At 43.6% G+C, this 15,664-nt stretch overlaps 1 protein-coding gene across 2 annotated transcripts in view; it reads left to right on the forward strand.

Moving 5' to 3' along the window:
* Positions 1 to 8,957: 8,957 nt before the first annotated feature.
* The window catches only part of rars1 (arginyl-tRNA synthetase 1), a 62,469-nt gene continuing 55,762 nt past the window's right edge, over positions 8,958 to 15,664 (forward strand). The window contains exon 1 of one of the 2 annotated variants that reach the window (XM_059990535.1): positions 8,958 to 9,094. In XM_059990535.1, the coding sequence (XP_059846518.1) occupies positions 9,050 to 9,094 (45 nt within the window). In that variant the 5' untranslated portion in view covers positions 8,958 to 9,049. The other variant, XM_059990536.1, reaches the window with a different exon arrangement.

A 15,664-nucleotide genomic window follows, 5' to 3' on the forward strand; every position in this document is an offset into this window, starting at 1 on the left:
GGTGGTACAAAGTAACACAATATAGAATAAAGTGCTACAGAGAAAGTATAGTGCTGGTAGACAATTGAGAAGAGGGTTATAATATTTAACCTTCACACCCATTAAAATTCCCACTGGAATAAGAAAAATCTGCAGGAAAACACCTCCATAATTCCCTCCACTCTATCCCTCGGTCATCAGGCATTAGTATGTATACAACATTTACGTTCACACTCAGAGGTAAGTTTCCAAGCCATTACTAACATTTTCACTGAATCTTAGGATAGAATGCACCTTACACAAATCCTCAAAAAAATCTGTCTCTGTTATACAACACTGTCCCTCAACATATAAATACATATATATTGATGGAACCTCTCCAGTCGTTTGAAGTAGTCCATGTCCCTTTATATATATATATAATTTTTCTTATCAATACAAACTAAATCTTTATTCACTTCAATAATAATTGAACCAATGCAAGTAATTACTCGCTAACAGTTGGTTCCAGTGGCCAGTCTATGTCAGAATCACCAGAATCTGAATCAGGTTTAGCATTGCTTGCTTATATTGTGAAATTTGTTGTTGTTTTTGTCACAGCAATATACATTTAATAAAACTAGAGTGCAGTGAGAAATATGTATTTATCATACACAGTACTGTGCAAAAGTCTTAGGTGCATATATATAGCAGAGAGCTAGTTCGTAAGTCTGGTGTGAACAAAGGGTGCTGGGAACACCAAGGGTGGAATGCTGTAGGAAGGGTGGCGAGGGTGCAGATATACCCAGCTGAGACACCAAACAAGGTCACTTAATTCCCAGCAAATGGTTTATTGATAATTTCAGAATGCCTCGCTGGTGCTTCCTACTCCCACCCTCTCCCTGCCCCTTTTCCCCACCATGATTCCCCTCTCCCTGCCCACTTCCAAATCTGAGTCCACAATAGAGACACATATCAGAATCAGATTTATCATCATTCACATTGGGTCTTTCAGCTCATTGAGCACCTTCTCCCTTGTAAAAGTAACTGCACTCAGCTCTCTTCCTTCACACACTACAACATCTGGCACCGTGCTCGTCTTCCACAGTGAAGACTGATGCTTCGCAGGAGAGCAAGGAAGGTCGGAAGCAGTGGGCTAGCTGCTGGCTGTGCGCCCAGAGACACAGAGCTCGGAAAAAGCAACACAGACTTCTAACACCATAAATCAGTGAGTTGTTTTCTAATGTCTCTCCTCTCACTGTGAAACAGGGACACCTCTTTTTCCCTTATTAAGGAAAGAGAGCCTGTGGTATGTTGAATTCTGGGTGAACGAACAGTCTTTGGGGTACTGAAAGTCTGTGTCCTTATTAATGCTTTGCTGCACTCTTCAGTGATCAGTGGAGAGAGCCGATGCTCTTTGTTGGGGAGGGGGTTCGTTGTCTTGGGGGATCATGGCCTTGTTGCTGCTTGTGTGTGGGAGGGCAAGCTGGGTGGGCTGCTTTGGGGTTCTAATATTTAGCTGTCACATTCATTCTTTGGGGCACTCTGTTTTCGTGGATGTTTGCAAAGAAAAAGAATTTCAGGATATCTATTGTATACATTTCTCTGACATTAAATGTACCTATTAAAACACTCATTTAGTTCATTGGCCATTTCCTTGGACCCTGTTATTATTTCTCCAGCTTCATTTTCTAACCAAGCTATATCCACTCCCATCTCTTATTGTTTTTTAAAACATACTTACAAAAGCTTTTACTATCCGCTTTTTTGCTTTGTTGTATGCCCTCTCTTGATTTTAAATTAGCTTTGAATTCTCTTGTCAGCCACAGTTGTACTATTTTGCCATGAGTATTTCTTTGTTTTTGGAAAATACATCTGTCCTGCACCTTCCTCATTTTTCTTAGAAACTCACGCCATTGCTGCTGAGCAATATCCTTTACTCCACTGAAATACTGCTACCTCAGACTTTACTTTCTCTCTATCAAATTTCAAATTGAACTTAGTCATATTGTGATCACTGGCTGCAAATGGCCCTCTTACCTTAAGCTCCCTAATCGCCGCTGGTTCATTACATAACACCCAATCTAGTAGGCTCAAGGACAAACTGCTCTGAAGAGCCATCTAGTAGTCATTCAACAAACTCTTGGTAGAGATCCATTGCCAACCTGACTTTCCCCAAATCAACCTACATGTTAAAATCTCCCATGGCTATCATAACATTGTCCTTTTGACATGCCTTTTCTATTTCTTGTTATAATCTGTTGTCTACATGAAAATAAATCAAACATCTTCTGAAAGCCTCCATGATTTATGAGAAGATCATCACTTTGAACTCCTCTTTCTCTCTTTGATGGGACTTCTATGAGATCCTGTCTCACTACTCATCCCTCAGCAGTCCGCTTTGCAACCATCTTGACTTTGAGTCGCCTAGCGTTATTTTCAGGCTGACCTGCTGCTTTAAAAAAAAATCTCTGGACCAATTCCCACACTGGGATGCAGTTCTGGTCATTTTAACAGACTCCCCGATCTGCATGGTTGGTTTCAGCCGCAAATGTAGAGAGCTGGACATTGGTTTCCTTGACAATTTTAATCTATTCTGGGAACGCGCCACACTTTTCAAACCCGGTTGCCTTCACTCAGTCTGGGCTCACGGATGCTGTCTGGAAACAAATTCCATTGAACTCGGGCAAGCCCACGTGAATGACTATTTACAACCAATGGGCATGTGTGATCCTTCCCCAACTAAGTACTTCCTCCTCACCGTCCAACAATTCTGTAAATGCTGCCTGACCTATTCAGACCACTGTCACCGGAAGGGCCCCCAGACTGAACGACCCTAAATAACCCTCTACACTTGAAATCTACTTCCCCTGTTGCACCATTCCAATCTACTGTTTAAGATCACTCCTACAAATATGAGAACCCTTTCAAATGAGATATTTGCCTTAAACGATTGTATTACCTCTACAGACCTTGATTTTATGTTCTTAACATAGGCCTGGTAAAAGGCAAATACATACAGCCAGTTATGTGAACTGAATCCCCAACTATGACGGTTTCTGTTTGCCAAGGTCAGGTGGACGAGGTGGCAGGCTTACCACTGTATTCAAAAAGCATTTCAGGTGCAATCTACTGTCTGGCAGCATTTTTTTTAAATTTTGAGGTGTATATGTTTAAAATTTGTGGTAGGATCTGATGCACCATCAATAACTCTGAGACGTGGGTTAAGGTAGGCTTTTATTGGCTAGAAGAAAGCACAAGCAGCAAGTGACCATCACACGACATCCTGGAGACTGAGGGAGGAGCAGTGCCTCCAATCGCCTTTATACAGGGGTCTGTGGGAGGAGCCACAGGAGCAGTCAGCGGGTGGGGGGGGGGGGGGGCGTGTCCAGACAAGTATATGTAGTTCACCACAGGATCCTACATCATTTATCGCCCTCCTGAATTCAATTGCTGTTTTCTCTCGGAATTTTCATCCTTATTATATTGAACTGGCAGGATTCTCATCTCTGGCGATCTCATGCTCATGTTAATGATCTCTCAAATACGAACTCTGTTACAGCTGAATTCATCACCTTAATAGACAGACTAAATATTTTCAACGAAAAACTAGGCTTCTTTAACGCTGCTATACGCTCTGGAAGAAGGGACCATTTTCCCACAATTATTACAGAGGATAGCGGTGATTCAAAAATATTGTTTTCAACTATAAACTTGCAGCTGAACCCTGCCCTAATCTACAGTGTCCTTGATGCATCATCAATAACTCTCTTTGAGACGTAAAGGCGACACCATACTACATCCTGGAGACTGAGAGGCTGGGTTCAGGCCTCATTCGCCTTTATACAGGGGTCTGTGGGAGGAGCCACAGGAGCAGTCAGCAGAGGGCGTGTCCAGACAGGTATATGTAGTTCACCACAGTCCTCAGTCAAACATCTGGCAAAATTACTTTCATTAGGAAGAATACGGCAACACATACCTGGTAACCTGTACAAGAAGCCTGTGGAAAAAGTCGGAAACCATGTCAAAATATTTCCACGTCAAACATTTCCAATTCAGAACTCTTTAAGATTGCAACAAGGACACACTCCACACAAATAGCCACCGACTCCTCCTAAGGAGCCGACGCAAAGAGGCAGAACCAGACTCTCCACCTGAGCGGCAGAGACGACGAGAGAAGTCTTGTGCGCTAAGGTTGGCCATTTTCGAGTTGTCAGGAGACTCCCGGGAACCATCCAGTTAGGATAAGAACTGTGACAGCCCCCAGTCTCTCTCTCTCTCTCTCTCGGCTCGACGAAATCCGGAGTGGTTTACTTTACCTACTGTCTCGAGAGGAACATCAGAACGCCCTTGGACCCTTTGTTGACTCCTGTGCTGTGGGAAATGTCTTCGATTTTGTACTGGCCAGACATCTTAAAGTGCCTTTTCCCGTCTTCACCACAGCTCTGGATTTGGTCCCCAGTGGGACAAATTTGTTTCTTATCTCTCCTCTCAAACTTACCATCGGCAGACATGTAGAATCTGTTCAACTTTATCTTATTCACTCCCCTGAGATTCCACTCATTGTTGGTGATCCTTGACTGGTCGAGTTGTCTGGTTCCTTCAGGACATTTTGAACCCGAAATGATAACAGAATCTTCATTCTGATCACCCTGGTCCGTCAGGAGCTACCTACAGTGCTATCATGCTCGCTTCAGACCAGCGGGAGGCCCCTCTCCCAAGTGCCCCCAGATCTGGGTGCTTTACATCATTGGAAGAAGGTGTCTTCTCATGAATCTTCTGGATCAGCGGAATCCCCAAGTACTCCTGACCTAGGTACTCTAAGTCACCTGACTTGTTTTATCTGTTAATTGCTCCCTGATGTTTTATTTCGTGCTGTGTACAGTACTGGTAATTGTGGGTTTCTCGTGCTACCTCGTACATCTAATGCCGAGCGAGTCTTGAATTGGACTGGCTATAGTGCATTAGAAAGCTTTTTTATACAAGAACAGGCCATTCAGCCCAACAGAGTATGCCAAATTCCTATCCATAAGTGTTAAAAATAACTATTGAGTTTAGATTTGAAACTCTCAAATACACAACTAGGTAATTTGTTCCACGTGTCCACAACTCGCTGTGTAAAGCAGGAAGCATTTCCTTAATCTGAAATCTCCCCTTAACCAGTCTCCACCTGTGGCATTGTCTCCTTGACTAATATCCTTAACGATTTTGAGCACTCCTGTCATGTCTCTTCTCATTCTACATCTATTGAGGCTAAAAGGATTTAATCTGTTCTCCCAATCTTTCTTCATAGCTCATACCCAATAGACCTGGAATGAGTAGTCGCCCTTGTCTGGACTCTCTCCAGTGCTGTCACATCCCTCACGCATGATGGAGACCAAAATTCTACACAGTATTCAAGGTGTGGTCTCACAAGCATATTGTATAGCTTAAGGAGACTTGAACTCCACAGCTCGCGTTATATAGCCCAACATTCTATTAACTGTCCTAATTGCTTCTGCGCATCGTCTGGATGTGGATAATGATTAGTCTATCAGGCTGCCCAAATCCTTCTCACACAGTGCACTTTCTAACTCAAGACCCCACCCACCATGGAAAATTTACATCTAATATTTCTACTTCCTATGTGTAATATTTTACATTCACTTATATTTTCATCTGCCATTTATATGCCCACATCTGAATTTTGTTTAGATCTAAATGTATTGATTCTGTTGCCTGAATATCATCAGCCCGTCTCGCTGATTTTGTGTCATCAGCAACCTTTACTAGTTTATTTGTTATGTGCTTATCTGAATCATTAAGGTAAATTAAAAGCCGCAGTGGGCCAGTCTCTGTGGAACCCTACTTTTAGCATTTTTGAGGGGTGAAAATGATCCTCTCACCATAACTTGTTTTCTGTTCTTAAACTAAATATGTACCCATTTGCACACCTTACCCTGAATCCCTACCTCCTGTAATATGATCATTAACCTCCCATGAGGTACTTTGTCAAAAGCCTTATGAAAGTCCAGGCAAATTATATCAACAACTCTATTGTTACCATAAATTTTATTTGCCTCTTCATAGAACTCCAGTATATTAGTAAAACATGATTTCCCCTTTCTGAACTCATGCTGTCTTTCTGCTAACATGCCTGTTCTCGTTGGCTGCTTTTTCATCTCATTCTTTATTATTGTTTCCATTATCTTGCCTGCGATACACATTATGCCTACTGGTCTATAATTACCAGGATCAATGCGGTCCCCTTTCTTATATACAATGACAATGTTAACCCATTTCCAGTCCGTAGGTTTTTCACTAGTCTTTGATGACTTTTGAAAAATACATGTTAGATATATATAATCACAGACCTCTTTAACCACAGACAAGAGAGAATCTGCAGATTCAGGAAATCCAAGCAACACACACAAAATGCTGGAGAAACTCAACAGGCCAGGCAGCATCCAAGGAAAAAAGTACAGTTAGCATTTTGGCCTGAAACCCTTCTGCAGGACTTATTTAAGCACCCTTGTATATATGTTGTCTGGCCCTGGAGACTTATTACTGTTCAGCCTTTTCAGCTGAAGCAGAACCTCACTTTCTGAGATCTCTAAGTCACATAAAAAAATCTTATTTTTCTGTATGCTTACTGGCATGTTGCTAACATCTTTGCAGATGAATACTTCAGCAAAATATCAGTTAAGAGTAGCCACTATGTCCTTCTCTGTATAAATTAACACCCCACTATTATTCCTAATACACCTACTATAACTTCCTCCCTGACTTTTCTTTTACTACCATTGAAAAAATCTCATGGGATCATTCTTAGCATTATCAGCAATATCCTTCTCAAACTATCTTTTGGCATCCGAATTTTCCTCTTGATTATAGCTCTCATATTTTCATATGCCCTATGGTTAACATCATTACTGTTTTTCTGTATTACTTATATAGCTGTCTTATCTTCAAATAATGTTTTATGTAATCTTTATTCATCCATGTAGTTGATTGATTGTTTTTATTGTTTCTCCTGACCTATGTCTACGGAAGAAATAATATCCAGTGCTTTCCTGGCTTATATGACAAATAAGCTCTTCTCGTGCTTCCAGGTATCAATTTTAACCGATGTTTCGATGACAGAGTCTGCCATCTTCGTCAGGAATGATGGCCTGGGTATCAGTGGTATTAAGACCCCACTTGTCCCTCCCTGCTGTTTGGTTAGACCTCATCCTCTCGGGTTTCTGTTGTGCCATCTCCTGTGCTCCTTGATGTAGGTCTCCACCGTATGGCTGCTTTTGCGGGTCTAAGATGATCAGGAACTCAGGACGGCTGGTGTCTACAGGATTCCCTGTGAATGCAGAGCATTCTATATCACTCAGCCAGACCGGGCGCATGGTGGAAACCACATCTATGGTCCCAGGAGGTCTATCTGTTTGGGTTACCCGGAGAAACCAGCGATGGCAGAACATTGCATTCACACTGGCCTAAGGATTGACTTTGACGGCACAAAACTACCTGTGACTTTTGGGAACACCTAGTGAAGACGCCAGTGAAATAAAACTCGAGGAAAATTTTTTTAACAAAGACAAAGGTCCCACTCTAAGTAGGAACGGGAATTTGATTGTAGACAAGGTGGGACAGGGGAAACCTGATTTTTCTTTCAATTTATTCATTTACAGCATGCGGGCATCACCAGCTAAGCCAGCATTTATTGCCCTTCTCTAGCTGCCCTTGAGAAGGTGGCCTTCTTGAACCGCACAGTGGCTGGGGTGTAGGTACAGAGTGCTGTTAGGGAGGGAATTCCATGACTTTGACCCAGCGACAATGCAGCAACAGGCAATATGTTCCTAAGTCAGGATGATGAGTGACTTGGAGGGGGATTTCCAAGTGGTGGTGTTCCCAGCTATCTGCCTTTCTTGTCCTTCTAGATGGTAGTGGTCGTGGATCTGGAAGGTGCTGCCTCAGGGACTTTGGTGTGTTGTTGCAATGCATCCTGTAGATCGTACTCACTGCTGCAACTCTCCCTTTTGCGGCGGTGACGGTGCAACTAATATTCGGTTGTCCCGAACCCGACACCCAAACCGAGCGCCTCTGTAGGTGAAAGCCAGCATGATGCCTCCTAAATTTGACTCCAGTGAAATTAAAATTGTGTACCTCAGATGTACGGGAGGTGAAGTTGGTGTCACTTCGGCTTTGGATCTCAAGATCGCTCCATTGGGTCCTTCTCCCAAGAACGTGGGTGATGACATTACCATGGTTACGAGTGACTGGAAAGGCCTTCATATCCCAATCCAGCTGACCATCCAGAACTGACAGGCACAGATTCAGGTTGTCCCATCGGCTTCTGCCCTAATCATCAAACCTCTGAGGGAACGACTTAGCAACAGAAAGAAAAAAAACCTAATTGGATGAGGACTAACCAGTCAGGAGGAACGGAATACAGGAGTACAAAAACCACTGGACTAGACGTATGAATCCAGAAGAAGATAGATAGATAGATACTTTATTCATCCCCAAGGGGAAATTCAACATTTTTTCAGTGTCCCATACACTTATTGTAGCAAAACTAATTACATACAGTATTTAGCTCAGTATAAATATGATATGCATCTAAAATCACCCTCCCAAAAAGCATTAATAAATAGTTTTTAAAAAGTTCTTAAATAGTTTACTAAAGTGCATTGAGTGGTAACTTAAGCTCAGTCCTAACCCCAGCACTTTAACATGTCTTGCCCCTGGTGGTTGGATTGTAGAGCCAAATGGCGTTGGGGAGTAACATAATGATAGCAGTTAGCAGAGTTTGTTATCGAAACGTGAGTTAAAATCGGTATTTGTACCCAGCTGGAAGCCCGAGAAGAGTTTATTCGTACTGAAGAAATATTTAAAAGAAGAATTTACTTCAGGTATAATTTAACCTTGTTTTATCTGAGGAGGTTGTGATTGAGGCTGGTTTCTACAGTGAGTCAGGGACCGGACGGTAGAGGGCGTGATCCGGGGGTTAGGCCTCCCATCCACACGCGGCGCTGTGGATCATCGCTGAGGCCGCGTGTCCGGGGCCGGGCGGCGGCGGAAGCGGGTAACGCGTTGATCGGCTGACAGCCGGTGCGACATGGCAAGCCTGGTTGGCAAATACGGGGCGCGCTTGCAGGAGCAGGTCAGTGAGCGGGGCCGGGACGGTTAATGGCGCTATAACCGAAGCCATGCCCCTCCGGCTGCTGGAATCGCGGGGTAGATCGGCCGCGAGGGGCACAGCGAAGAGTGCCGGATATGTTGCATCATCGCCAGGATAAAAACCATCATTAACCAAAAAATACGAGTCTGAGTCAGGTTAGAACCTATTGCAAGAGATCAGACGGCCGTGATGCAGCGTTTTGACCCGAAACATCGACCATTATTTATGTTTTTTTCTTGTGAATGTTGCTTATATGATGCTATGTGTCTGTAATGCTGCTGCAAATAAGTTATTCATTGCACCTGTGTACTTGTGCCTATGATAATAAATTAGACTGGATCCCATCCCCAACCGCCCCTCTCTCTCGCTGAGCTACTCCAGCGGCTTGTCGCTTCAGATCCAGAATCTGCTGTCCCCAAATGTCCAGTTAAGTTTTATAGAACATCTACATGGAAGAGAAAAATTCAATGAAGAAACTTCACACTTTAGTGCTTTGATATTAGTAGCTTGGCATTACTTATGCGAGATCCGGTGGAGATCAGCGAGCAGTAAGGAACAGCTCAAGCCCATCTCAAGTCAAGCCAAGTTTATTGTCATGTGCAGAAGGACGTGAAATACAGGTACGATGAATAACTCGCAGCGGCATCACGATTGGTGTTGACAACACAGAATATAAATTAGACTTAAATTATCCATAAAGATACCATACAGTTAAAAGAACCCCATAAAAGCTGACCTTAGTGCAGTTGAAGACAAGTTCATAGTAGTGCAAGTGGTGATCCATAGTTCTCCATTGCTGAAGTAGGGTTAGGGCTGTGCAGGCAAGTTCAAGCACTTGATAATTATAGGAAGGTAGCTGTTCCTGAAGCTAGTGGTGTGGGACTTCAGGCTTGCCACCTGCCAGACAGTAGCAGCAGGAAATGGGTATGGCCTGTAAGTTGGGGAACCTTGAAGATAGATGTCTCTTGAGGCGGCACCTCCTGTAAATGGTGGGGAGGGACTGTAATGTACTCGTTTCCATCCAGAACTCTGCAGCCTTTTGCATTCCTGTGCGTTGGAATTTACTATCCAGTACCTGACCATGATGCAGCCAGCAAGGATACATTTGCAGTACACAAGTTAGCTGGAGTATTTGGTAACATGATAAATCTCCTTAAGCTTCTAAGAAAGTAGAGATGTTGGCATGCCAAACTATTGGATATTGAAAGGCCCAAATAGAGTGGACTGGGAGGGGATGTTTCCATTAGTGAGGGAGAAGATGGCACAGTCTCGGAATTCAAGGACATCCCTTTAGAACAGAGGTGAGGAATGCCTTTAGCTCCAGGGTGGTGAATTTGGAATTCATTGCCACAGACAGCTGGAAAGGTCAAGGCATTGGGTGTATTTAAAGCAGAGGGATAGATTCTTGATTAGAAAGGGCATCAAAGATTCTGGGGAGAAAACAGGAGAATTGGGTTGAGAGATAATAAATTATCCATGATTAATAGCAGACTGGATGGGCCAAATGGTCTAATTCTGCTCCTATGTCTTAAGGTCTTCCTCATGATTGCATCATAGAACTAAACCAGTCCAGTACAGGAAATCCTTTTGTCTTACAGTGTTGTGCCAAACCAATTAAATTAGTTATCAAGTGGTTAATTGTACTAATTTCTTCTGCCTACACAATTCCCATATCCTTTTATTTTTCACACATTCATGTGCCTATCTAAAAGTCTCCAATACTTCTGCCCCAGTCACCACCCCAGGCAGGGCATTCCAGGCACCCACCACTCTGTGTGTATATAAAAAAACTTACCCCTCACATCTCCTTTGAAATTACCCCCTCTCACTTTAAATGTTTGACCTCTGGTATTAGATATTTCAACCCTCAGATATTTTCTGTCTATACCTCTCATAATCTTACAAACATCTAACAGATCCCCTCCATTATCCTCTGCCACCCCAGAGAAATCAACCAAAGTTCATCCAACCTCTCATTTTAGCGCATGCCCTCTAAACCAGACAATAGCCTGTCAGCACCCTCTTCCCTATAATAGGGCAGTGGTCCCCAACCACCGAGCCTCAAAGCATGTGCTACTGGGCCATGAGGAAACGATATGATTTGGCGATATGAAATGATATGAGTCAGCTGCACCTTTCCTCATTCCCTGTCTTGCCCACTGTTGAACTTGAACACATTCGAGGTTATCATACGACTAAACGCAGTGATACTCTCGCGCCAGGGATCACTGGCTGGCCTCAGGTAATTGGCCAGTGAGAAGTGCCGTTGCTACTGGCCTGGAGCGCGGACTGATGGGCACCGCCTGTAAACCTATTTAACACACCAAATGTTCGTGGGGAACCCAGTGCTAAAATATTCGCAGACGACCTAATTCAGGCTCAGGAATCCGTAAGCAGAGCAGCTACCTTGCTGTAATCTACTGAAAGTCATCCCTCGAGCCAAACTTTTGTTGGCTGATAGGTTCTACCTACCTACAAGGGGGGGCAGGCGTGCACCCTGTCGCATTCCTCGGTTGGTTGCTTTCTCCTGGCTGCAACCGCCGCGGCTGAGTAGGGGACCTCCGGCCCTTACCTTGTCCTCTCACTGGTGTATTGCAATGATTTAATATGTTCATATGAGGAAAATATGTGCTGTGTGTTTAATATCCAAACGTTACTTAAAATGTAATGATGCTATTGACTTCTAAGTGAGGTATAATTGACTTATCACTATATTCATGCGAGGAAAATATGCACAATGTGTTTAATATTAAAAATTCGGTAGATAAACCCTTTTAGAAATGAAATTGAGTGTATTAGCCACATAAGTGACTTATAGTTTACTTATCACCTATATTCTGGTTGTGATTAACACCCCCCCCCCCCCCCCCCATCAGCGGTCTCCATGAATATTCGATATTAAACCGGTCTGCGGTGACTTTGTAATAGGTTGGTGACTCCTGTAATAGGGTGATCAGAACTGTGTGTAATACTTAGGATGCAGCCTAACTAGAGTTTTATAAAGCTGCAACATAAATTCCTGACTTTTGAACTCAATGGCTTTACAGATAAAGATAAAGCATGTCACATACTTTCTAAACCGCCCTATCAACCTGTGTAACCACTTTCAGAGAGCTATGAACTTAGCCCCCACAATCTCTCTGCTTATCAGCACGGTTAAGGATCTTTTTCCTCCTTTACAGCATACTGCCTCTTTGCATTTGGCCTACCAAGGTGTGACGCTTCACATTTGTCAGAGTTAAACTCCATCTGCCATTTCTCTGCCCTTATCTGTTCTCTATCCCTTTGTATTCTTGGTAGTCTTCTACAGTGTGCTGGGCCCAGAGCAGGTCATCTGAAAGGAGAGACTTGCGAGTAGGAAATTCCAGTTTAGGGCCTTGATAGCAGTTAAACCTTTACATTGGCATCACAAATCCAGCATCCACTGTGCCTGTAAGGAAGAGGTTCCCCCCCCCCCCCATTATTGATGCTGCCCTCATCCGCATCTCATCCATTTCCCGTACGTTGCTGCTCACCCAATCTTCCTGCCATTGTAATAGTGACACAGACCCTCATGTCCTTACCTACCATTCCATCAGCCTCTGCATCCAACACGTTATCCTCCGCAACTCCACCTTCTCCAAAGGGACCCTACTACTAAACATAGCTTTACCTTCCCCACCCTGCTTTCTGCAGGGATCTTCCTCCATGATTCCTTTGTCCATTTGTCCCTCCCGGCATTTAACCCTGCAAGCAGCCAAAGTGCTACACCTGCCCATACACCTCCCCCACTTCCATTCAGGCCTGCAAACAGTCCTTCCAGGTGAGGGAACACTTTACCTGCGAATCTGCTAGGGTCGTCTATTGTGTGTGGTGCAGCCTCCTCTACAATGTTGAGACCTGTGGAAAATTTGGGGATTGCTTCATTGAGCACCTTTGCACCAACCATCACAAATGGAACTTAGTGGTAGCCAAGCTTTTTAATTCTGATTCCTTTTTCTCGTTCTAATGTGTCACTATCCATGGCTTTCTTGTGCCAAGATGAGGCCACCCTCAGGGGAAAGCGGGATGGGGGAAGGTAAAGATATGATTAGTGGCAGGGTCCCTTTGGAGAAGGCAGAAGTTGCTGAGGACAATGTGTTGGAGCAACGTCTTGTTTTCTGTCTGGGTACCCTCCAACCTGAAGGCATGAATATTGATTTCTCCTTCTGGTGAACAAATTCCACCCCCCACCCCTCTATTCCCCACTGACCTTTTACTTCTCACTCACCTATTACTTCCCTTCGGGGCCCCTCCTCATGCTCTTTCTCCTATTGTCCACCCTCTCCAATCAGATTCTTTCTTCTCCAGCTCTTGGCCTTTCCCAACCACCTGGGTTCACCTGTCACCTTCCATTTCCCCTCTTTCCCCTCCTTCCATTTTTTAATTCAGACATCTCTCTCCCCTGCCTCCTCAGTCCTGAAGAAAGGTCTCAGGCTGAAATGTCGAATTGTTTACTCTTTTCCATATATGCTGCCTGCGACCGGCTGAGCTCCTCCAGCGTTTTGTCTGTTGCACAAGGGTTGAACAGACCCGGTCTGAGCAAACACATACAGAGAAGGCAAGTTGTTGGAACAGTAAATTCTTGAGGTCACAAATAAGGGATTAAAAATTGAAAATGCTCAGCAAAACAGGCAGCATCTGTGAAAAGAGAAAGTTCCAGATCAGAACTGTAATGGAGAGAAAAACAAAATAGGTTTTAGTAGCTGAGAAAGTGGTAGAAGGATAAATAGAACAAAGGAGACGAATTAGTTTAATGAGGCAGCTCTAATAACAGTTAGAAACAACTTAAACTTTTTTTTTGCCTTGGCAGCGTTAACAGCAAGCGTGTTAACAGCAAGGGTGTGGCTGTGCCTGGTAGTCTTGAGAAACATGATAGAGAAAAAAATGCTAGAGACACACAAGGCCAGTTCTGATGCAGACAGAAATAACGTGAGTTATCTACAGTTGGAGAATTTGATATTGAGTCCAAAAGACTTTGGTGTTCCAAACATAAGAATAGCTATTGTCCTTCGAGCTTCCTTTGTGGGTGCTTGTGATAGTTCAGGAAGCCATTCAAACATTTAAAAGTGAGATCCTTCTGCTGCACTGGAAGAATAGAGGGGAGATGGCCTTTTCAGACAATCACTGGAACCAGGGTGGACTGCTTGGCCTATGTGCTGACAAAACTCATGGGTTTCATAAACTACAGAAGAAATGTTTGAGTGAATTACTGAAATCATTGTAAGAAGAGTTCACTGAAGTTGCAATCTAACCTTATTTGAAAAGGTTGTGATTAAATACTAGCTACCTGGCTGAACTAAAGTACAGGCAGCTGGGAGTTGAGGGTCACTCCGGAGGGCTGAATGCAAGTGTTCTGGAAAATGCAGGGATAGATGAGAGTTTTGGCAACTGAGGAGAATTGAATTGAACAATGCTAGCAGCAGTGACAGTTGGTAGACTTAGGAATGGTGTGAATAAGTGATCCAGAGCACATCTTAGAGTGAAAATAAAACAGAAAATATACTGGAGATTTATTCGGATCTCTTGGTAAAAAATATTTTATATATGTGTGTATATATTTTTAAATACAGTGGAGGAATAATAAAAACATTATACTGATTTATAGAAATAGATACGTGTCATTGTCCATAATCAAATAATTTCAAGGGAAGAAAAGAAACACCAACACAAGGGATTCTGCAGATACAAAATGCTGGGGGAGCCCAGCAGGTCAGGCAGCATCAGTGGAAAGGAATTAACAGCTGACATTTTGGACCACGAAGCTAGAGTAAGAAGTGGGGAGGAGGAGGAGTAGAAGCTAGAAAGTGATAGATAAGCCAGGTAGGTGGGGACGGGGTATGAAGTGAGAAGCTAGGAGGTGATAGGTGGAAAAGGTAAAGGGCTGGAGAAGAGGGAGTTGGATAGGAGAGGAGAGAACCGTGAGTGAATGGGGAGGTGATAAGTAGGTGAGGAGAAGAGAGTAAAAGGGGAGCCAGAGTGGGGAATGGAAGATGATGGAATGGGGAAACATTACTGGGTTAGAGAAATTGATGTCCATGCCTTCAGGTTGGAATATGAGATGTTGCTCCTCCAACCTGAGAGTGGCATTGTGGCAGTGGAGGAGGCCATGGAATGAAATGTTGGTATGGGAATGGTGATTGGAATTAATGTGGTAGGCTACTGGAAAATCCTGCCTGATGTAAGTGGAGTGAAAGAGCTCGACAAAGTGATAGTGTAGAGGTGGCCGCATTGGATTGTATCCCAGATTGGCAGGTGAATTGTTGCCACACCTGGAGGACTGTGTGGCGCCCTGATTTGAGTTGAAGGAGGAGATGAATGCACAGGTGCATTAATGCACTAATCCTAGGGTGCAGTTCATCTGGCCCAGGTGACTTATGTACCCATATGTCCTTCAGTTATTTGAGCACCTTCTCCCCTGAAATAGTAACTGCACTCACTTTGCTTCCCTCACACCCTTCAACATCTGTCACTCTGCTAGTGTCTTCCACAGTGAAGACTGATGTAAATTACTCATTTAGTTCATCTGCCATC

The sequence above is a fragment of the Hypanus sabinus genome, chromosome 15 (assembly GCF_030144855.1).
Source record: "Hypanus sabinus isolate sHypSab1 chromosome 15, sHypSab1.hap1, whole genome shotgun sequence".
Taxonomy (NCBI): Eukaryota; Metazoa; Chordata; class Chondrichthyes; order Myliobatiformes; family Dasyatidae; genus Hypanus; species Hypanus sabinus.